The sequence below is a fragment of the Cupressus sempervirens genome, chromosome 3, assembly GCF_028749045.1.
Source record: "Cupressus sempervirens isolate cs-2001-9-10 chromosome 3, ASM2874904v1, whole genome shotgun sequence".
NCBI lineage: Eukaryota > Viridiplantae > Streptophyta > Pinopsida > Cupressales > Cupressaceae > Cupressus > Cupressus sempervirens.
This window is the reverse complement of record NC_143120.1, coordinates 527,720,262-527,742,790: the sequence shown is the minus strand read 5'-3', so window position 1 is coordinate 527,742,790 and position 22,529 is coordinate 527,720,262. Positions and strand designations below refer to the sequence as shown.

General features: G+C 37.8%; 1 protein-coding gene across 6 annotated transcripts in view; it reads right to left on the bottom strand.

Moving 5' to 3' along the window:
- LOC149567492 (uncharacterized) overlaps positions 1–22,096 on the bottom strand; it is a 40,423-nt gene extending 18,327 nt beyond the window's left edge. For 2 of the 6 annotated variants that reach the window (XM_089820680.1, XM_089820681.1), the window contains exons 1-2: positions 20,718–22,004; positions 11,602–12,032 (exon numbers count right to left, since the gene is read on the bottom strand). In XM_089820680.1, coding sequence (XP_089676806.1) covers positions 11,602–12,032; positions 20,718–21,588 — 1,302 coding nt within the window. In that variant the 5' untranslated portion in view covers positions 21,589–22,004. Of the gene's footprint in view, positions 1–11,601; positions 12,033–20,717 lie in introns of all 6 variants that reach the window. The other 4 variants (XM_089820682.1, XM_089820678.1, XM_089820679.1 and 1 more) reach the window with 4 other exon arrangements.
- Between the last annotated feature and the right edge of the window lie 433 nt (positions 22,097–22,529).

The window sequence follows — 22,529 nt, the reverse complement described above, 5'->3', positions numbered from 1 at the left end:
TGCCAAAAAGGAATCTTGTTGTACATCAGCATAATTTGTTCAATATATTACAAGGTAATTGGTAAATACTTGCTTATTAATAACAGAGACCGAAAGGTCAATTTATACAAAAGGAAGAGATGATGTTTCCTTAGGAAACGATCGTAAAGAATAGAAACATTCTATTCCAGAGAAAGCAAAAAACGAAAGCAAACTAAAGCTAAAGATATTGACAAGATAACCATTAACTAATAATAGACGTCTTATCTATTATTGTAATACCCTCCCTTAATGGTTAATCTATCTAACACACCAAGCTGTCCTCTGAATTTGACAAACTTATCAGGACCAAGAGGCTTGGTGAGAATGTCTGCAGTCTGATCTGAGGTAGGAACATACTGCAGATCTATAGTCCCGTCTTCAACCAGCTGTCGTATGTAATGACAATGAACATCCACATGCTTGGTTCGTTCATGGAAGACTGGATTCCGTGCTAACTTGATAACGCCTTCGTTATCAACAAACAGAGTAGTCGGTCTTGCTGGTGACATCTGCATATCCCCAAGCATCCGACGAAGCCAGACAGCTTCACATCCTGCCTTAACAGTCCCTCTATATTCAGCCTCTGTAGAAGAGAGAGAAACTACCTGCTGCTTCTTGCTGGTCCATGTGACTGCACCGGATCCCAAACTGAACACATATCCAGATGTTGACTTTTTATCATCAACAGAGCCTGCCCAATCTGAATCTGTGAACCCACTGAGTTTAGGATTAGAACTCCGAGAATACAGAAGTCCATAATCAGAAGTGCCTTTCACATAACGAAGCACACGCTTTGCTGCCATCCAATGATCAGCCTTAGGAGCTGTCATAAAGCATGAAATATAGCTGACTGCGAAGCTGATATCAGGCCTAGTAGCAGATAGGTAGATGAGGCTGCCTACTAGTTGCCTATACATAGTATCATCAACGGAAGGAGAATCAGACTTGGCTCATAACTTGAGACCTTTCTCCATAGGTGTAGATGCAGGTTTGCAATCCTGCATTCGGAATTTGTCTAACAAGGCTCTAGCATATTTGGACTGAGAGATGAATATACCAGAAGACTGTTGCCAAACTTCAACACCTAAGCAATAATGCATGAGCCCAAGGTCAGTCATATCAAAAGACTGGTATAAGTGTTGTTTGATTCCCTGAATCAAAGATGCCGAACTGCCAGTGATGATCAGATCATCCACATAGATAACCAGAAGGATGATGTCACTGTCAGTAGTCTTGATGTACAGATTTGAGTCTGAAGAACTCCTCTTGAAGCCTTGATCACTGAGGTACGTATCAATCTTGATGTACCATGCCCGAGGGGCCTGCTTCAAACCATAGAGAGCTTTTACCAATCTGAGAACCTGATGGTCTTTACCAGCAACCTTGAAACCAGGAGGCTGCGTCATGTAGACCTCTTCATGGAGATCACCATTCAGGAAAGCACTCTTTACGTCCATCTGATGGACCTTCCAGCCAAACTGTGCTACCATGGCGAGGACTAATCTGATGGTGCTCATCTTTGCAGTAGGAGCAAAGGTCTCCTCATAATCAATGCCCTGACGCTGAGAAAAGCCCTTTGCAACTAAACGAGCTTTGTACTTATCCAAAGTACCATCTGATTTGTATTTGATTTTGTAGACCCATTTGCAGCTAATGGGTTTCTTCCCTAGGGGAAGATCAGAAAGGACCCAAGTGTTGTTCTTCAGCAGGCTCTGGTGTTCAGATTGCATGGCTTGTTCCCACTTTGGAATTCCTTTAGCCTCAGAATATGTTTGAGGTTTAAACACACTGTGAATGTTGGCCATAAGAGCAAAGTTAACAGAATCTATAGTTTTGCTCTTTTTCCGAGTAGTTCTCCCATCAATGAGCTCATCATCATGAAGATCAGCAAGTGTCTTAGCCCACCACTTAGGCCGGAGAGGAGAATGACCAACAGTAGTACTAGGAGATGCTTGATCAGCAGGATCCTGATCAGAAGAATCTGGATCAAACTCAGGTGAAGCATCTTCAAAACGAGGTGATCCTGCAGGAGAAGCCAGAGGTGGCTGTACAGGTATCACTGGCAGGATTGGAGCTGTAGGAGCTACTGGAGCCCTCCCATCAGGTGGACCTAATGGAAGCCGAACTCCCAAATCATGAACCTGCATAGGCTGGTCTGCTGGATCAGGAACAGGAGAAACAGGCATGAATGGTCCTCGCTGCTCATCAAAGACTACATCGCGGTTGTATATGAGACGAGATGTCTCAACATCAATAAGGCGGTAGGCTTTGTGAAGACTACTATATCCAGCAAGCATCAATTTCTGACTCTTGGCATCCAACTTGGTGCGTGAAGCATCAGGGATCCAAACAAAAGCAAGAGAGCCAAAAACCTTCAGGTGACTGATTCTGGGCTTGCGACCTGACCAGGCCTCTTCCGGAGTTTTACCTTTGACCGCCACTGTGGGTGACCGGTTCAACAGATAAACTGCAGTGTTAACTGCTTCTGCCCAAAAACGCTTCGGAACATGTCTGTGTTCGAGCATGGAACGAGCCATCTCGGTGATTGTCCTGTTCCGACGTTCAACTACACTGTTCTGTTGTGGCGTGTGGGGTGTGGTGAACTGGCGTTGGATGCCATGTGTATCCAAGAAGCTGGAGAAAACATTAGAACAAAATTCCCCCCCATTGTCTGATCTAAGAGTAATAATAGATTTCCCAGACTCTTTTTCAACTAAGGGTTTAAACTTCTGAAATACAATAAATGCATCGGATTTCTTTTTAAGGAAATACACCCACATTTTTCTACTGAAATCATCTACAAACAACAGAAAATACCTGTACCCAAGAACAGAAGGAGTGGCCATAAGGCCGCAAATATCAGCATGAACAAGCTGAAGTACTTGAGAAGCTCGCCAAGAATCGCCACTGGGGAAAGGTGTGCGATGTTGCTTCCCAGCCTGACATGCGTCACAAACTCCAAGGTGTTGGGTTTGAATCTCTGGCAAACCAAGAACAAGCTCATCCCGAGCAAGTTGTGAGAGATAATGCACATTTAAGTGCCCATATTGTTGATGCCAAAGTGAGCTGATGGAAGATCACCGAGCAGCCATAGCTAAGTCCTGAGAATCACCAGAATCAGTAAGTCTGAAAAGACCATGATCCTCAAGACCAACTGCAATAGTAGACTTAGTCGCCCGATCAGTGATGGTGCACTGATGCAAACTGAAGGTGACTGCCAAGTGTGGAGAATGTCGCAGCAACTGACTGACCGAGAGTAGATTTAGTTCCATCGCTGGAACGTAGTACACATCAAGGAATATGAGCTTCCTCCCAACAGACTGAATTTGAATGTTGCTTTTACCAACAACCGTGTACTCTTCTCCACCACCAAAGATAACAGAATCTGAATAAGGCTGGTAGTCAGTAAACCAGTCTTTGCGGTGAGTGAAATGTCGAGAGGCACCTGAATCAATGTACCAGGCAGATGACTGTACATGATCTGCGGGTCTTTTAGCCATGAAGGCGTAAAAGGCAGATTCCACCTGCTCAGTGTGCTCTGCACTGTTCGCTTTGGGTTGCGAACCTGATTGCTTAGACTGGGCAGCTAAGCGTTTCCGACATGCAACCTTCATGTGACCATACTTGTGGCAATAGTTGCATTGAATGTTCTTCTTTTTGGTACCATTGGATGCTGGAGCAGAAGACTTCTGCTGAGATGGTTGCTGAAACTTGCCCTTATCCTTCTGAAAGGATTTCGCAGCAAAGGCTTGCTCAGTGGAGGTGGAACTGGAGCTGCTACCGAACTGTTGTTTCCACCGATCTTGCTGAAGTAGCAGGGTGCAGAGATCAGTGAACTTTAGATCAACACCAGTAGATGTGATGTTGAGAGTCTCGATAAAATGCTCATAGGAATTTGGTAAACTCCGAAGAGTGATTACCACAATATCCTCTTCCTCCATCTTGCGACCGATGGCAAGTAACTGATCACGGATTTCCTGAATCCGATTCAGGTGTGCCTGGAGCGAGGTGCGCTCATCCATGACAATAGAAAACAGAGTGTTTTTCAGAAAGAAGGCTCTGCTCTTGTCGGAAGTCTCATGAAGACCTTTTAGATGTGTCCAGATTTCGGCCGCTGTCTTGCCGGATGGAATCTGAGAAAGCTGGTCATCAGCTACGGAGAGTTTGAGAAGCATTACTGCCTCTCGATTGTTCAGATCCCATGTATCTTGATCAGGACCCGGAGAAGTCGGACGCTGCTTAACACCCAGAACAAGTTGATCGGTGTTTCGATATTCGAAGATTGCGATGATGCGCTGCTTCCAGGTTCCATAATTGCGACCATTGAATTTGGAATTATGCTCGAGCAGAATATTTGTCAGAGATGCCATGGCACGTTTTTCAATGAAAATCTGTGAAAATCTGTGAGGCACGTTCTTCGAGGCAAAAATACGGAAGACCCAGAAGAATCAGAGAATGACCCAAAAGAGAGCTCGAAAAACCCAGAAGGAATCTGCTGTCGTTTTCTGAATCCGCTGGCTCGAAAATCGAGGCACAAATATCGAGGCACCCAGAAAAAACAGACGACAACCCAGTTGAGCTCTCGAAAAACCCACCAAGAATCTGCAAACAAAAAAAAAATTCGACTTCAAAAATTAGGGTTTCGAAAAAAAGGGCCCTTGCTGAAAAAAGCTTGAAAAAACTTCAGATTTCTTGATGAAAAATGGTCGAATCTGCTTCCCAGAGCACGATGACAGACTGAGACGGCTAAGAGCATGAAGATTTGATATAGAAACATGCAGATTTTCACCCCAAAAACGCGAGTCTTAAAAAAATGGCCACGATTTCCACGCGATTTGCAGACCCGTAATTCGGGAATTTCTCCAAGCAGAAAAACCCTAGGTGGGTTTTGGAGAAATTAGCTGAAATAATTTTGGAAAAATTTAAACAAATAATTTCAAGAAGAAATTATAAATTTTTCCGAAAAAATTTAAGTATTTAGCTCTGATACCATATTACAAGGTAATTGGTAAATACTTGCTTATTAATAACAGAGACCGAAAGGTCAATTTATACAAAAGGAAGAGACGATGTTTCCTTAGGAAACGATCGTAAAGAATAGAAACATTCTATTCCAGAGAAAGCAAAAAACGAAAGCAAACTAAAGCTAAAGATATTTACAAGATAACCATTAACTAATAATAGACGTCTTATCTATTATTGTAATACAATATTCTTCTATCTGGTCCGAAGCTTTAGGTCATTGAATTTGTTCCCACTTTTGCAAAATGTCGGTCTATAGTGTAAATTATTTTCTATTGCACTCAGTTTTTACACTAAATGAAGGCCTTTTCTTATACTGCTATAGGAGGCGATTCACCATTGAGAAAAATAACTTACGAGCAAGCTGATGCATTGCATCGCGCTTTAGAAGGCAAGAAGACCCCAACTAAAATAAAATAAAAACTATGTTGGAATGCGCTACTGGTATTCATTCACAGAAGAAGCAATAGAACAGAGAAAAGGGAACAAGATCACAAAACTTGTGGTTCTACCACTTTATCCTTAGCTTTCAATCTCAACAAGTAGATCAAGTATTCGTCTTCTACAGAGTCTTTGTTGAGAGGTTACAGTATGTGATCATAGCATCGTGGTACAAAAGGGAAGGATATATCCAAGTAATGGCAAAAAATTATAGAGTTTTGCATATGCAGAAAGGGTCGTGAATTCATCAGCAAATTCTATCGCAAGGCTGGCCTAGTTGCTAGAGGAGTGGCTTAAAACCTATACCAATTCTTGCAAAGGCTCAAGCCTGGGGCATGATTGTTGACTGGTGAATGCTTTTGGGACATGCCATCCAAATTTTTGCACTTGCTTGAACTGAACAATTACATACTTGTAAACAAAACAAACTATTTGGCAAATCGCTCCAATATTGGTGGTTTGCAAATTTGGAAAATATTGGGTTTGGATAAAATCAAGAAAGGTGTTATGAAGCTACAAGCGCAGTCAACCCAGAATTTTGAATCTAATATAAGAGCAGAAATAGTCGACAATTATGGGAGTATAAAGAACTTCCTACCCGAATTCAAAATGATTTATCATTCAATGATTACTTGGATTTTCATTTAGAGCAGCAAAATAAGACTGAGATGGCAAAAAGGAAGTATTTGGAATTGGTTCAAGATCTTCTTGCAAGGGTCCAGGGCAAAAATGTGTATGAGGAATTTCCAGCAGATCAAGATCATCAATAGATGTTATTGAAAAGGAAGAGCAGTCAACTACCATTGATTTACAGCCTTCTAACAACCATGTAGAAGATGTTACATAGGGTGCAAGTTTCTATGTTGATGAATTGGAGGTTAGTGTTGACAAGTAGGTTGATAAGGTCAATTGCACACAAGGTAATAGCAGATTGGAATTTTTGTATGATGAACCTTATATTTTTGATACCCATGACATGAATTTAGAGGAGGAATCTAAGATGACATTGCAAGACAATGAATCATTTCAACATGACAATAATGAAATGCATACCTTAAAGAACCAACTGAAGGTTAGTGAAGACATGGTTGTGGCGTCTTTGGTACGTTATGATAGCACTCACAAGATGGTTGAGAATCTCTACAGGAAGGCTCAAAAGGGAGAAGAAGGAGATTGGTTTGTTGTTGATTTGCAAGTGATCAAAACAGCTCTTGAAATTATGAAATCAGATTATTTATGTTTGCTTTCCAACAGGGATTATATTCTTAAGGTTGCTGAAATATATGCTGACTAGTTGAATAGGGAAAGGAAAGAGATTAAGGAGCTCAACAAAGAGCTTAAGTATGTTCGTGAGGCATTGGATGATACTCAATTTTCTCTTCAAGAAGCAGAAAATCAGATTAGGATCAAGAATCACTCCTGGGAACACGAAGGATAAGAGAGGCAAGAATTTTTCCAAGAAGTAATAGATGAACTTGATAGCACTCAGCAAACGTATGAGTTGGATAGCTGCCCCAAACGATCACGTACCAAAACTTTAGATCACATTCAAATTGTAAACAATCCTTTGTTTGAAATAGATGCGGATTGGATTTCTGATAATTCCCTTTTTGTGATAAACGAGGGAACTCCTTTTGATTGTCATGAAGATGATTCTGATTTCAGAATATGGAATCCTGGTACAATTCCTAGCAATGAATGTAGGTCAATGGGAGTAGTGATTTGACTATTGTCGCTTGTCATTAGATCAGTCCAAATTTGGTTTCCAATTTCACCCCATACAAGAGTTGGATGGATTTCTTGCATCAGCCATCGGATAGATCTTGGTCGAGTATTGATGAGAGTTATGTTTCAATCACAAGGAACTGATTTTCAGCATCACTTTTATTCATAGTACCTATGTACTTGGAGGTTCTCCAGATTGATGACAACAATATGGTATTTGATGCGCCCATGGTGATATTTTCAAATTTTAAATGGGTTGTTTCTTACATCATCTATTTAGGTCGGGTTGTCACCATCTGTTGGGCTATGCATAGTTCATTGATACATTTCTACCTAATCATAATGGCTGGTTATGACAACAGGGTTTGGGATCCAGGTGTTGATCGTATGTACCTATGGCTTGTTGAGGACTTTAGTTGTAGTTCTATTCAGCTTGAGACTAGTTGCAGTAATGATCAGAGTCATACAGTCTACAGGTGCAGTGATATTTTGTAGATTTATATGGAATCCAATGATCCGATTGACGAATAGTTGGCAAAGTGACACCTTACTTCACAGTATGGTTGGATTGGTTTTCAATTTGGGCTACACAGCTACCTACAGATTCATATGGGATCCTGGTACTGATTGCCTGAGGACAAGCAATTTCAAAGAGGGGAGATTTGTAATGTCCCCTTTTTGGGACATTAGAAAAGTTAAAGAAATATTTGAATAATATTAAAATTGAGTTGGAGAGCGTGTATTCAAATTATAAAAAGTCAATTTAATATTATAAAGTGGGCTAAAAACGACAAAGAGAGATAAGACGAAAGGCTAGGAAGGGAGTCGAAGAGTCACAGCTGTGAAGATAAAAGAAGATGAAACTCATTCATTTGGCATGCTTGATTTATTATTCAAATTTCAGTTTCTCTCTTGGGAGAGTATTCGGAAAGGTTCAGCTTTCAGCCAGTGCGAGGACGTAGCCCCTCGTGCCGGCAGACAATGGATGCAAACTCAATGTCTGTGGAGACGTCATTTTGGGTGTCTCGTATGCGCTTATAGGTTCTTCTCTATATGTTCCAATCTAACTATAAATTTTGTGTTTAAGATTGGATTTTGAATGGTGGTTATTGTATTGCTGTTGTATAATGTAATAACGTTGTTTTGAGGAGTTTTATGAGAGTTTTCTGATTTTATATTGTGGGTCTGTAATGCATTTTTATATGTTTGAATAGAGAGTATCATTTTGAGAAAGAACGATTTAATATCTGTCGGAGTTTCTGCTGCTTCCTATTGTGTTTCGTAATACACCTGCCTATATTCAAGTGCTGATTATCAGTTTGAGGAAACAACGGGATAAATATCTATTGGGTATATTTTCCTAGGGCTTATTTTGCTGGTTTCTATAATGCAATGTCATATGTTTTGGTTCTGAAAATATTTTTGAAAAAGAAATCGGTTCAATATCCGTTTGGGCTATTTCAAGAGCCCATAATGAATGTCGGCCAATAGGAGGTACAACACTATATGATCATAATATATCATAATCTCTTGAAGAATCTCAAATTAGATTAAACTTTCAAACATTTGGGCAACTTCTTTGATAATAGAGGAAAAATGTAACAGATAATAGTTACACCATTGCTTGTAAACTTGTGCAAGTTCTGCCGGTCATTTGCCTAGCATATGCCTTAAATATGGTTTGTAAATTACTGAAGCTTCTATTACTTCAACGCACTAATTTTAAAAAATGTTTCAATAGAAAAATGTTAAAAAGCCATTAAAAGCTAAATGGTGGAAGTTGCAATTGCAAATTTGGCACATTGCACTTACTATTTACAGTTTTTTCTGCTTTTAGTTTAAGTTATTTTAATAATATCACATAACTGTCCCCCTACAATCTCCAAAGCCGCATCCCCATGTCCTTGCAATACCTCACCCTGAAATTCGGAGAAGCATTGGTACTTGTATTCACAAATTTGCTTAACTTATAAAATAGCCACTATACCTACTCAGAAAAAGGATTCATCACAACTACCAACATACACATGCCATGGATACATAATAGGCAAAACCTCTATCACTAAAACTCTGAAAAGTTAAGAAAAAACAATTTCAATTTTATTCAGTTGAATAGAAGCAAATGCATGTAATGGAAGCTACTCATTTGTTTTATGGCAAGTACCAAAATGCAGAATGCTTGGAATAGGCTACTTTAAGTTTAACAATATAGCTTTTACAATTAGACTGACTTTTTCAGAGCAGCTTGGAGAGTTTGAGTTATTATTTTTTTTCAAATTGATAGCCCACAGTAAATTTAATAGGACCTTGTTATTTGGATGTACCTTCATCAGGGCAAAGGTTTATTCAATTGTACGAAAATGATAGGGATATACTGATTAGCATATTAAACAAGCATCAAATGCAAAAGTTTTAAGCATAATCAAACTGCAGGTACTATCATGAGGTCTTCTTGAGTCAGTCGGGTGCTAAAAATTGGTCTCCAGAACATAAATAAGTTGGAACCAAGCTCCAGTCACTAGTCAATTCTAAAGGATAAGAATATAAGTTATTCACCATATCAAGCCACTAATCTGTATATACGTTTACGGTCGATAAAAATGGCTGGTGTCTTAATTTGACCAGATCATTATTACCTTAATAAAGAATTCTTATTTCTAATATAAGGTTGATGTCCAGTTCAAACTATAACAGTGGAGATTTTTCTTTTCTCCATTGGAAGTACTAAAAAATCAAATACTAAAATGCATTCAAGACATTACAATTTCAGAATTTGCAGTGTACCAGGAACACTATGTTATGAGATAGAAAGCAAAGAACAAAAAATGCAAAATGAGAAAATATCTAAGTTTCATTTCTCCAGTCAAACCTGCTCTGTTCAACCTAACAATGAAAATTTTACCCTATATTTACATAATACACAAATATATTTGTTCTGAGCCATACTTTTCAAACTTTTCAGGTAGTCCAGGTTTTTAAAATCCCTAACCCACCCCACCATCGACCGACCCACACAAATGCAGATTTCCAAATTTGGTAACCATAATAACTTGTTAAAATTGTAAGCATGAAAAAGTGTTAGAAAACAAATATACAAATTTCAATAACTAGAGAACATTTTATTAATTTTCATCCTAATTTTATTTTCTTTGCACATATTATGTGTCTGGACTTAATGCCTCCAAAAAATTGCATTGTCCACCGCAATAACCTGGTAGTTCTGTTATAGACAAATACAGAGAGGGATGTAGCGTAATACTGAAAAGCATATTTATACTTCAGGTGTAGCAGTCATTGCCCAAGCAGACACAACTATTGAACCAGCTCTTGCCTCACTTCTAGCATAGCATGTACCTTATAAAACAACAGCTGTGCATCACATATTATTGCATGTGTTGTGAATTTAGAATTAAGATCAAATGACCAGGCATCTAGTCTTCATTGGTGCAATGGGATGACCAAACAAATGTTCCTAAAATTAATGTACAACAGGAATTTGACAAATGGAGTAATATGTCACAGCAATTATAATCTATCTCAGCTACATAGTAATTTATCTTCTCTAGTTTCAGTTATTGTATGGCCTTTGTCTAAACAGATCACTAGAAGATTGAACTGTGGAATTAAGAAAGGGAAATTTTTGCATAAAATTGTGTTAATTTTTTGTTTGCATCAATTCTTTAATACCACATGATCTATCCTCAGGATGAAAGATGGATCATGTGGTGTGATCCCAAACTTCATGCAGATAGCATGTGAACATAATTTTCTCAAAAAAATGAAATCACTTTCTGATTCTCCAATGTCTCTAAATTATATATTTTTCCACCTGAAAATTTTGGCAATAAAATATGACTTAACTGATAAAAAACTGGGTTAGTTTCAACACATCATGACAAAAACATGATAATATTCTCTAGATCTGTTTTCACTAATTTCAATTCATCTTAACCAAGGAAGATGACTGCCAATTACAACCACCATTGTGCAGTGTTTCATATTCTACATCAAGAGATGAAGCATACTAGATACAGATAATAAAAATTTATTGAAAGCTTGCATAAGGTTCATAATAGTTGCTAGCCAGAAGAAACACAAAATAAACAAATACATCTAGTTATGCTGGATATATCCTCTAGTCATATTCACTGACTGCAACCTTTAATATATCATTTCACTTTGCTTGTAATCAATTCGGAATCTTAGCATGATCTTCTCATGATAACTTTTTAAAAAGTTTATACATCTTCAAGTCCCAAGGAGACCAATTCAAGTTGAAATGCTAAGACAACTACCACAAATTTAACATGGGCGAAAGAACTTTAATATCTATCAGAAACAATTAAAGCAGGGCAAATTTCCTTCAAGACACCAGAATGATAAGTAACTTACCTCGTTGATTGCAAGAAATTTTCTCTGGTGGTTGGAAGAATGCAAGTTGAATTCTAGTTTCTCCAACTCAGCTTCAAGCTCTGCTTCAACACTGGTCATGTTCTCTATTTTATTGACAGGGTCTCTAACTGAAACTCTCTCATCAACCTCACAGACCTCGTTTGACAATATATCAAGAGAAGCATCACTATGCCTTTGTTCTTTACCCAGGGGATTTCGCCGGGTTTCTAAACAATTACGGCCTTCATCAGTGAGGTCTTTCACAGTCCACGAACCTCGCATCTCTAGCTCTTCTTCTAGGTCCTCAACCAATTCTTCTCTTTGCCTCAACAAGTAGGTTAGCCTCTCCATTTCCCTCCTGCTTGACATGACTGTGGACATTATGCCAATGCCCACTCCAAACCAAACTAAAAGATAGCCTGCAGATGTATCTGTGAAATATAAAGGTTGTAATCAACACTTAAGTCCAAATATATATAAAACAACCATATAATAGCCAAACATCCTGAACCCAAAATAAGAATTGCATTACAATCAAAGAGAAAAGGGAATTGAGACCCCATGTGAAGCTCCAAGCAGAGTAGCAAAATATAAAGGACAATGTAATGTTCAATTTTTCTGTTAGGCATTACAAGGAAAATACATTATGCCAAAAGAGTCCTTCCACCACACATACACGCAAAGTAGCAAAGATTGGAAACAGTTTAAAGTAAAAGGGTTTCAAATGAACAACTTCAATTTTTTAGCAGCATAAGATTTTCTTTTCTCCATATTTTGATATTTTATATTGAATAGCAACAGAGGAAAACATAAATAAGAGTATGTCAAATGGAAAGCATAAAGATTGACATGACGAATGCAATAACAATGCTATTAATTTGATTTACAGTTACAACAAAAAGGATTTTAATCTGGGAGATAAATAATATGTTAAAAATCTACAATTTCTTCTTCAACACCCTCTATAGGAGATAATAAGCTAGTATCATTCAACATTTTTTTCCCTCATTGTGTCTCTCCTTTTTATAAATTGTTGGCTTATCAAAATTACCATACCAGTGTTAAATTAGTATCTTCTGTGCTCCAATTGAATAACAGTATTAATTTGCTTTGGTAAGCTAGTGATATTCCACTTCTTTCCCTCATTATGTCTCTCCTTTTTGTACATTGTTGGCTTATCAGCTTTACTGTACCAGTGCTTATGAGTATCTCATGTGGTCATCTCAATTGGAGCAGTGTAAACTCTATGTAATTTACATGAATGTTGTGGAGTGGGCAGTTAATGTTGCTTAGGGAAAAATTTAAAATACTGTGTGCTTTTCATTAAAGGGGGACCATTTGGTGAAGTGTAATCAGGATTTGTATGTCATTTTCTATTGAGAAATGGTGCCCAGTGTTCACTTGGTGGTAAGCACCTCCTTGAGGACTCGTGACATGGCTTAACCACCTCCCATAGGTTGGGTCAAATCTGGTGCTTGTATCGGGCAATTGACAATTTGAGCTTTTGGCACGATGGAAAATGATTTCAACAATTGGTATTAGAGTAGGATCCCCTAGAAATAGGGCTTAAAAGCTTAGAGGGGGATTCTGTTAGCACACAATGAATGGTCTTGAAGGTTTTGCTACAAACAGAGCACCTTCATTTGATGGCTAAAATTATGCATTTTGGAGTATACAGATGAATACCTATCTAATGTCTCTTGGTTTTGATATCTGGATGAGCAAAGTAAATAGTTATTCAATTCTGGAAGCTCCTCCAACTGATGCTGATGGAAAGAAAGCTTTTAAGAGTAATGCCAAAGCCATGAATGCAATTTTAGGTAGATTGTCCCAAAATATGTTCAAGCATTCATCTCAACTTCTCTCTGCACCTGAATAAATATTACCTTCCAGGTTTTGTCGCTCAAATGCTGTCCTCAGCAATCAGGCATGATGCTCATCTCCATTTGTCATCTATGCCAGAAGTCCATTTACTTGGGCTGTCTCTATATTTCATGCTGTTATCTATGACATACCCAATGGACAGTAATAACTTCAAGGATGCCAATCATTTCTTAGAATAGAGCAAACCACAAAAGACATCATGATATGTGCCATCTTTTAGGCAATATTTTGACAACAAAACATGGCAAAAAAAACACATAAAAAGGTCTCATTACTGAAAGCTATGAACAGGTGTAAAACAATATTGACATCCTCTCTTGTTGATTCACTTCATATCTGAGGGGAGAGGACGGCTGGCAGTTTCCCAATTAGGATCAAATCTTCATATGGTTGAATGCTTCACCTTGGATACAGTCTTCGCATCCCTGCAATACTATTTCCTCGATTTTGAGTTCTTGAACACAGATTATCATTTTCTAGAGCGTGAATCATCCTATGAAAGCTCTTCTACCATTGACAATGCACTTTTCAGACTTAAGACATTTTCATGTTTGACTATTCCAAGTCCCCTTAATCAACCTTTCAATTCTATCTATCGTGGAATTCCATCATCACACTTTGTGGTCTGCATGTACTCCACACTCGTCTGGCTTTCAATTTTTCAATGCTCCTCTTGGCAGCTACCAATGAATGCCAATTAGTTTGTTAAAAAAAGGGGACAACCCCTCTAAACAAGTAGGAAACAATGAGAGTTTTCCTTCTAATTATGTCCTGTCATGTAATTATCTACAGCATACTCTTGGCCCAATTTCCTGGAGTCTCACTGACTTGACTGCATATAGATTAGACTTACTAAGGAATTTTTCAGTTCATCAAAGCCTCACATAACCCATGTCAGTAAAATAACTAAGGTTATTTTGCATGCCCAATTCTGCAAGGGGCTGCATATGTGTGGCCTCATCTAGCTGGCATAGGCGCACACATCTTGTAAGTCTATCCAATAAATGCTAATTATGTACGTAAAGCATCAGTTTAAAGTTTTCCTTGTTCCCTCATGTTCTTCTGTCTTTTTATGTGTCTTTCTGCTCTATCATCATATTCGCTAGATGGGATTCCCACTTATAAATTATATTGCTCAATTACTTTCACATGCCCAGTTCTAAGATTAGCTGCATATGTTTGGTCTTATCCAGCAGTACATATCTTCGATAATGTGAGTCTGCTTAAACCATAATCAAGTGTGTACAACGTAAGTTCTAATAGCCTATGCTTGCTGTTAAGTGTTTCTGTGTATGTCTTTCCGCTCTATGCTCCTATTGGTTATACCAAATCCCGCTCTTCTTGTTCAACAGTGGACTTCCTATGTTTATATTGAGGTCAGAGAAAGTTTGTATGAAAGCAAAGCAACAGATGCCTAAGCAAGAATGAGAATTTCAAGTTTCTCAGGATGTCTTCTGTCATTTCATGCCTTCTTTTGAGGAGATCATCACCAGAGTGCTAGAAGAAGCATCTACAAGCTGTTCATTACAAACACTTAGACCTTCCCTCCATACCACTCAACCTCAGGCTTGGTTTTATGCTAAACGATTCTTACAGGTCAACGATGGTATTTATGCCGTCTTCATTTATCTCCGGCATCATTGGTCACACATGACTTGAGGTTTCCCCTTAGCCAAAGAAGAGTGTGCCTCCATTACCTAAGTGTCAAGATAGACCACCATACTCCCCACCATAAACAGATCTACCATCTTTGTCCTCTCCGAGAGGTAGAGACCAAGGAGCATTTCATCTTCAAATGCCCTTATTACTTTCAGATCCAAGGGGCATAATATCATCTCTAGAAGGACTGAAGTTCAATATCTCTACTTTCTTCAGATATATAGACCTACAATATTTGGCCCTTATCTTTGGGAGGCCATTACACTTAAACACAGATCCTTACATGAGGTCTCTAAGGATTTTATACCTCTAAAGTCAGTCACCTTCCATTTCCAGACTCTAACAACTTCGACATACACTGGTACATCTTTTATAGACACATCTAGAACTGTGAGACAATGTCTCTAACAACTTGTCCCTTGATAGATCCCTCAAAATTGTGATCTTATTCCTTCTCAACAACACAGCTCAGATTCTTCTCGTCATTATAGATCAGGCTCCTCTCCAGCCAACCCCCAAGCCACGAGGTCATTTGCACATTATGAGCTTTTTCACTTCAACATTTTTAAATCTTGTATCTGTCCCTTTACAATGGTCAATCATGGTACCAATGACCACCACTACTAGTCTGGACAATGATACTCGCTGATCTCAAATTTTCCTCAACATTTACTCTTTGGCGCTCTTGTTCCTCCTTCCTGGCTGAATGTACTGGTTTCATGATCACTTTTGTGGGTATCACTTCTCATTTTGTGTTTCTTTTCTTTTGTACTTCCCTATGGTGAGACCTTTCTAAGTTTTTCTTTCTAGAACTGTCAATTATAAAAGCTACACAAACTGACCTTCTCTAGGTCATCTGTGGACATAAATACAATTTTTTTCTTTTTCTTTCTATATGTTTCAAATGAAAATCACAATACCATCAGTTAATTTGAAAAAGTTCTTCATTAACTAAAACAAAAGGCATAAATCACGGTAGCAAAACTCATCCACACCACCTTGCCTTGAGATTCTGCAAGACTTGGTAGGATACACAGAATATCTATACTTTGCTCCATGTTCTTCTACCAAGTAGCTAAACCACATCAACAAGATGAATAAAAAAGGATTTTGTTTCCATTTTCATGATTCATTTTTCACAACCAATATGATTGAAAAGTCCATTTTGAAAACCAAGTATGTATAGTAAATTGTAGTTATAAGTTCTTGGCTGCTCAAAAATTCAATTGAATGCATAAGTCAAATGTTGTTGGTTCACTCAAAAGATGGTCCAAATCCAGGTCCATTAAGCACCAATTTAGTCCCCTACGATTCCTATGGCATCCCCTGCAAAGGGTACATGAGTGAACCTAGTTCGAATCATGCACACAAGATTTTTTAAAAGCTATTTTTACACTTAGAATTGACGTCAACTGAAAAAATCAACCCTGAACCCTAAATTTGATCTAAAACAACTTAAAAGACATAAACAAATACATTTACCTCCATTTGAAAGTAAAACAAACATCCCAAATACACTTGCCATACATTTAAGCAAGAGCACATTCCCTAACAAGGAGATCATGGAAGATTCTTAGATCAAAACTAAGTTTTTAAATTCATATATTTCTATATATAACAATTTGAGAGAACGCATTTGAGAACAAATTATGTATAATTTGTTCTCAAATTTGTTGTTCTCCAAAGTTGTTATCGTAGGGATTACAAAGGCAACTGATTCTAAATCAGGCCATCCCTTTAAATATAATTTCACCTTTGTATAAGCATGTTAACATAATACAAAAGGTTACACCTAGTGGGTGACATGTCTCCCACCTCCGAGACTGCTGTGGAGACTTTGCAGGGTTTAGTGGGGAAAGATCTAATGGTTTTAGATGCCATTTAGAGGATTAAGAATTTAGGAGCAACTGTAACAGTGGAAATGAGTAGGAATGTCAGTGTTGGTATGGGGGTTTTGGTGTTACAATAAATAAGTATTTTTATATTATAGTTACAGTCCACTATATTTTTCAGATTTTCTATAAATTATAAAATTTTATTGAAAAAATGAGTCTATATATATATATGCAGGTGTGTGTGTGTCAAGGTTGCACAGAAATGGAGGTACTTGGAGACTCTGAAGACTAGTACTAGTACCGGTAATGGTACAGCTATTTCCTCAAAATAATGTGGATACTTGGAGACTCATTTTTTCAATAAAATTTTATAATTTATAGAATATCTAAAAAATATAGTGGACAGTAACTATAATATAAAAATACCTTTTTACTGTAACACCAAAACCCCCATACCTACACTGACATCCCCACTCATTTCCACTGTTACAGTTGCTCTTAAATTCTTAATCCTCTAAATGACATCTAAAACCATTAGATCTTTCCCCACTAAACCCTGCAAAGTCTCCACAGCAGTCTCAGAAGTGGGAGACATGTCCCAGGGGGTCAGGGACATGTATTATAATTTCTATAGATATTAATTTTGGAGAACATATTTAAGAACAATTATATATAACTAGGGCCAACACTTTATATACAATTTCACCCTTGTGGAAACATGCTCACATAATACAAAAGGTTCCAAGTAGCAGGGGATATGTTTCTTGTCATGTGGGTGATATCAAATATGCAAGCTCATAAAGTTAGTGAAATCCGATTTTTGTGATATTGCCCAAACAAAGTATCAACTTGTGCCAAAAACCCTTGGACGATTTTAGAGAGCAAGTAGACAGTAGTATCCCTTTGGAACAATTTATCATTTGGGAAAGAAAGGACCTTGATCAAAAAGACCCCAATTTTCCCATCTCTTTGTTGGGAGGTTGGTGCCTCCTTCCCCTCTAGGTGAAGATACTGTTCAGCATAAATCAATGGATTTGTGACATGTGCTTAAACGCCTCCCATGGATCCTTGTCTCTGGTTGCTGTGACATTCATTGACAGCTTGAGCTTTTGGTGTAACGATGATTCCAACAAGTGGTGTCAGAGCACTGGGTTATGGGTTCAAAACCAGTGGTGTCAGAGCACTGGGTTATGGGTTCAAAACCCTCGGGTCATGCTGAGGGGGGGATTGTTGGGAGGTCGGTGCCTCCTTCCCCTCTAGGTGAAGGTATTGTTGGGAGGTTGGTGCCTCCTTGCCCTTTAGATGAAGGTACTGTTCAGCATAGACCGGACATGTACTTAATCACCTCCCATGGATCCTTGTCTCTGGCTGTCGTGGTGTTCATTGACAGCTCAAGCTTTTGGTGTAAAAGCAGCAGTGATTCCAACAATCTTTACACATGCGGTTATGGAGTTGTGGCCTGATTGTGTTGTCCAAAGTCATAACAAACAACACAATCCATTGCAGAGCAGCTGGTTTGTTGGTTGAAGCACATTATTTGCACATTTTGTAGCGCCTTGTGTTGTCCACTCATTTCACCTTATGCTACAAAAAATGAGCAACAAAGATGACAGAATCAAATAAGTGCATGTTCAAAGCAAATGAGATTCAAACATTCATCAACAACCACCACAAGGTAAGTGGAAATATACAATTTTATGTCTCAAATTAGTAAAAAAAAATAATTAAAGCATTTTTTCTCCTCTATTTTTAGCTTTTCAGAAAATTTTATTTTTCAATGGTCTGCTGAGACCTTTCTGAGACAGCTTATGAAGGTACGTAAAGCACTTCTAGCATGCTCCTTAGCCAACTTCAGTTCCTATGAAGAATCTAATTTTGAGAGAGCAGCAGATGTTTAACTTTTAAGATATGATCTTAGACAACAATTGATAAGATTGTGTGAAATATCATATTAATTTCCCCAAGCTTGCCATGAGCATTATCTATTTTATTTACCTGGATAAGCCACTATTGTAGAGTTATATGATGCCATCAACTCGAAGATCAAGAAGATGAAGACTACCATAAATGACGAAAAAAGCAATATTTTGAAGGAACTTTCTTCAAACAAATGCAAACAACTCTTACTGATCAATAGAAAAAAATGACCACCCCATTGCATCTTTTTGTTAGACTTCCCTAATCCTCAAGTGGAGGATGTCATTGCGGATAAAGTTTATCGACTTTGGATTGTTTAATGATCAAAGTATATTCACTCTTCATGATAAGGATAGAAAGGATGCCAATAATTTGAGTCACATACATGGTCAAACATTCCAACACATAAAGCCTCTCGAGATCAAATCAAGTTGCTTATATATCGTCTGAAACCCTCTTAATTTGAATTACAAGATTCTTCTTTCCAATAGTTTCCTCATGTTTTAGATTTAATTTATCATTTTATATGTCTAATTCTCTAACTTTCCCTCAAAATGTTGACAATTCATCTTAAATCAAGTGGAATTGAAGAGCGTACTCCTTCAACTACTTAATAAAGCACAAGCAACTGGCATCACAAATGTTCAGGAGATGTGCATGTGATTCAAACTTGCACTTTATTTAACATAAACAAAATGACAACAATGAAGAGGCAACAAAATTGTGGACTGTAGAATCAAAGCAAGCTGTCTTGCATGTCACTTCTGTTCATAAATGTGAATCTTTGTAGATAGATAGCCAGCATATTTTTAGTGTGAGTGCCAATGGCACTCCTTCTAGTTCTTCTCAACTATCTACATCATTTGATGTTGACAATGTGATGTTAATGATCTTCACGAAGAACCATTTGATACAGATTGCTGATTTTGTTATTTTAATATTAAACAATGAATATCCATCCTGACAATTTTAGGTCTCAAAATTTGACCTCAAAGTAGTATTTTTAATAATTAATACTTGTGGCAAAAATTTGTTTATTAATTATGATATGTATGTTTTGTAAAATTATTAACTTAGTTCCTGGCTGCAAATGATTCATGATTTTCTGTGGTTGTTATACGGACGTACTAAAAAACTGACCCATCGACCCCCCAACCAAAATTTTAATTTTTTTGCCATACTAGTAACTTTAGCCCAAACCAGTAACTAGCATAAACAATCCGAAATTGTACACTTGCAGACTTGAAGAATATTTACGCGGCAATAAATTACGGTCTAGTATTAGAACCACTAACACATACACTTCATCGAAGTCTACTTCTCATTGTCTGATTTATCAAGCCCCCCTTCCTAATCAAGCAAATTTAGAATCTTCTAGGAGTGGAAAAAATCCCACAAAAAAAAAGTACTGTCTCTGCAATGACTACATTAAAGAAATAAAGTTGAACATACAGAACGTATAATAAAGGTTGCCCACCCTCTTCATGGGGAATGCTCAGAACCCTTCCAATAATTTAGAATTCTACAGAATGTCCCCAACAGCGCACTTTCTGCTACGAATAGGATAACGGCTGTTACAGAGAAATGTCACTTCTTACTAAAGCTTTGCTGATTTTAAACAACATTTGTTGCCCAAAAAGTATGAATGTACTCCAATGATGTCAAATATATAATGTTGCCGGAAAACAAAGAGATGAGTCAAAGTTTTCTTGAAAAGCAATACACCACATCAGAGGATCAAACATTAAATGATTTCTTAAAAACTTGGTTTGATTCTGGGGAAGCAATATTCGTAATAGAAAAAAGAGAAGCTGGTAGTACCTTGGAATGGCAGATGCTTTGTGGACTCGAGAGCAGGTAATGTTGACGGATTATATCTACATGTTTTTCTTCTCTTCGTCACGCCTTTATTCCTTGGACTTTCACTGAATTTTCTTAAAGAAGTTTGTGCAGTGTTAGGGAAAGCCCCAGACTCATCACCGTTTACATCATTATGGCAATGCGCTTCACAATCTGTACTGGGAATTGAAAGTGGCAGAGGAGAAATCCCTGGTCCCCTGCGAACTATCTTATTCCCATCTGTAACAAGAAGTGGCCTTTGTCTTTGCTTTATCCTTTGCGTTCCACAAGAGATGCAACTACCATCGCTAATTTCATAATTTTTGAGACAGCTCTCGAGAGAAGACAAAGGCTTATTAATCGCCGCCCTTAAAACCCTTCCTCTTCCTCTAAACGAAGAGGATCCTCTTTTCCAAGAACCATATCTTCTCCCAAAGCCAAATTCACCTACAAAATTGTTTGCAAACACATGAGAATTATCTCCAAAACGACTTTCATGGAGAATCTCTTCCTGCCTTATCCTTTCCCCAAATGGATCTTTATCATTTACTAGACCAGGGCTGCTGTTGACGTGAGCAGCTTCATTTTCCATAACTTGCGACTCGGAGCTAGCATTATATCGTTCTCTGTCTGAGGATAACGGAGGACAGGTTCCTCCATCACTCCCAAACTTAAGAAGATTTGCATGATTCTCTACCTGAGATGTAGAAGAATTAGGAACATTTCTGTTTCTTCTTCCAAGTCTAGGTCCCAAATTTGCGTCATCGGTTGGTTCCTTGTTTCGATTGACCCTGTTCCAATAATTGGCTAAATACCCAGACCCTGCAGCCGCTACGACCATCCACATTTCCATTTTTCAACCCAAGTCATGCCTCAAATGGCCCATGCAGAGCTAATCAATTGGCAATTTTCGTTTGGATTTCTTCCTCTCCATGGCCACATATGCAACCATAAAATGCTATTATTCTTCAACAGGAAAACCAGAATCGCCCGACGAGATTCCCGAACATGCCAAAGATTGCCAAACAGTTCCTACAGAACCCTAAATCTGATGCCGAAATCGCAATTTTGCGTACCAGAAATTGCCCACAAATACAACTCCCAAACAAACAATTTCCAGCGTTTCTGTGATACGAGTAGTTTTACGATAATAAATGGAAGGAATGAATGTATACCAATGTCGGATACGTCCGTCTGCCTTATCATCTACCAAAGCGGGTAAAACAAAGCTCTGAATGACACGGCCTTGAACCATATGCCTCACGATATAATTGGAAATAGGCGTTGTGCTTATTAGGTAGTTCGCCACAAACCATTTATATTTGTATTTAAATACGAAATTTCGATGGCGACCTTGCAACAAGAAAACAAGAATTCCTGTATTGTCGTTTAAGTAGGAGAATTCAAGAGAAGTGACCAAATGTACGTATCGTGACGAAACTTAGCTTTTTCCACTATAATATATTTTTATTCAAATTAATTAATGAAAGTCGAGCTGACTTGTGTTCATACTATAAAATTATTTTTTCTAGACTTGGCATAAATAATTGGTTCGTCTAATGAGCCTTCTATTATCTATTCATCATTCATCATTCATTATAATCATATTAGTTTATTTAATTCATTAAATAATTATCATCAATTATTATTTATTATTTATTTTTATTTATGAGAGAGTAAATTTTTAAAATTCATTTATAATCTTTGAATGCTTCTTTCATTTGATTATATAGTTATTTTAAATATTCAAGTTTAGAATCAATTATGTGATCTATAATGAGAATGAATGATAAA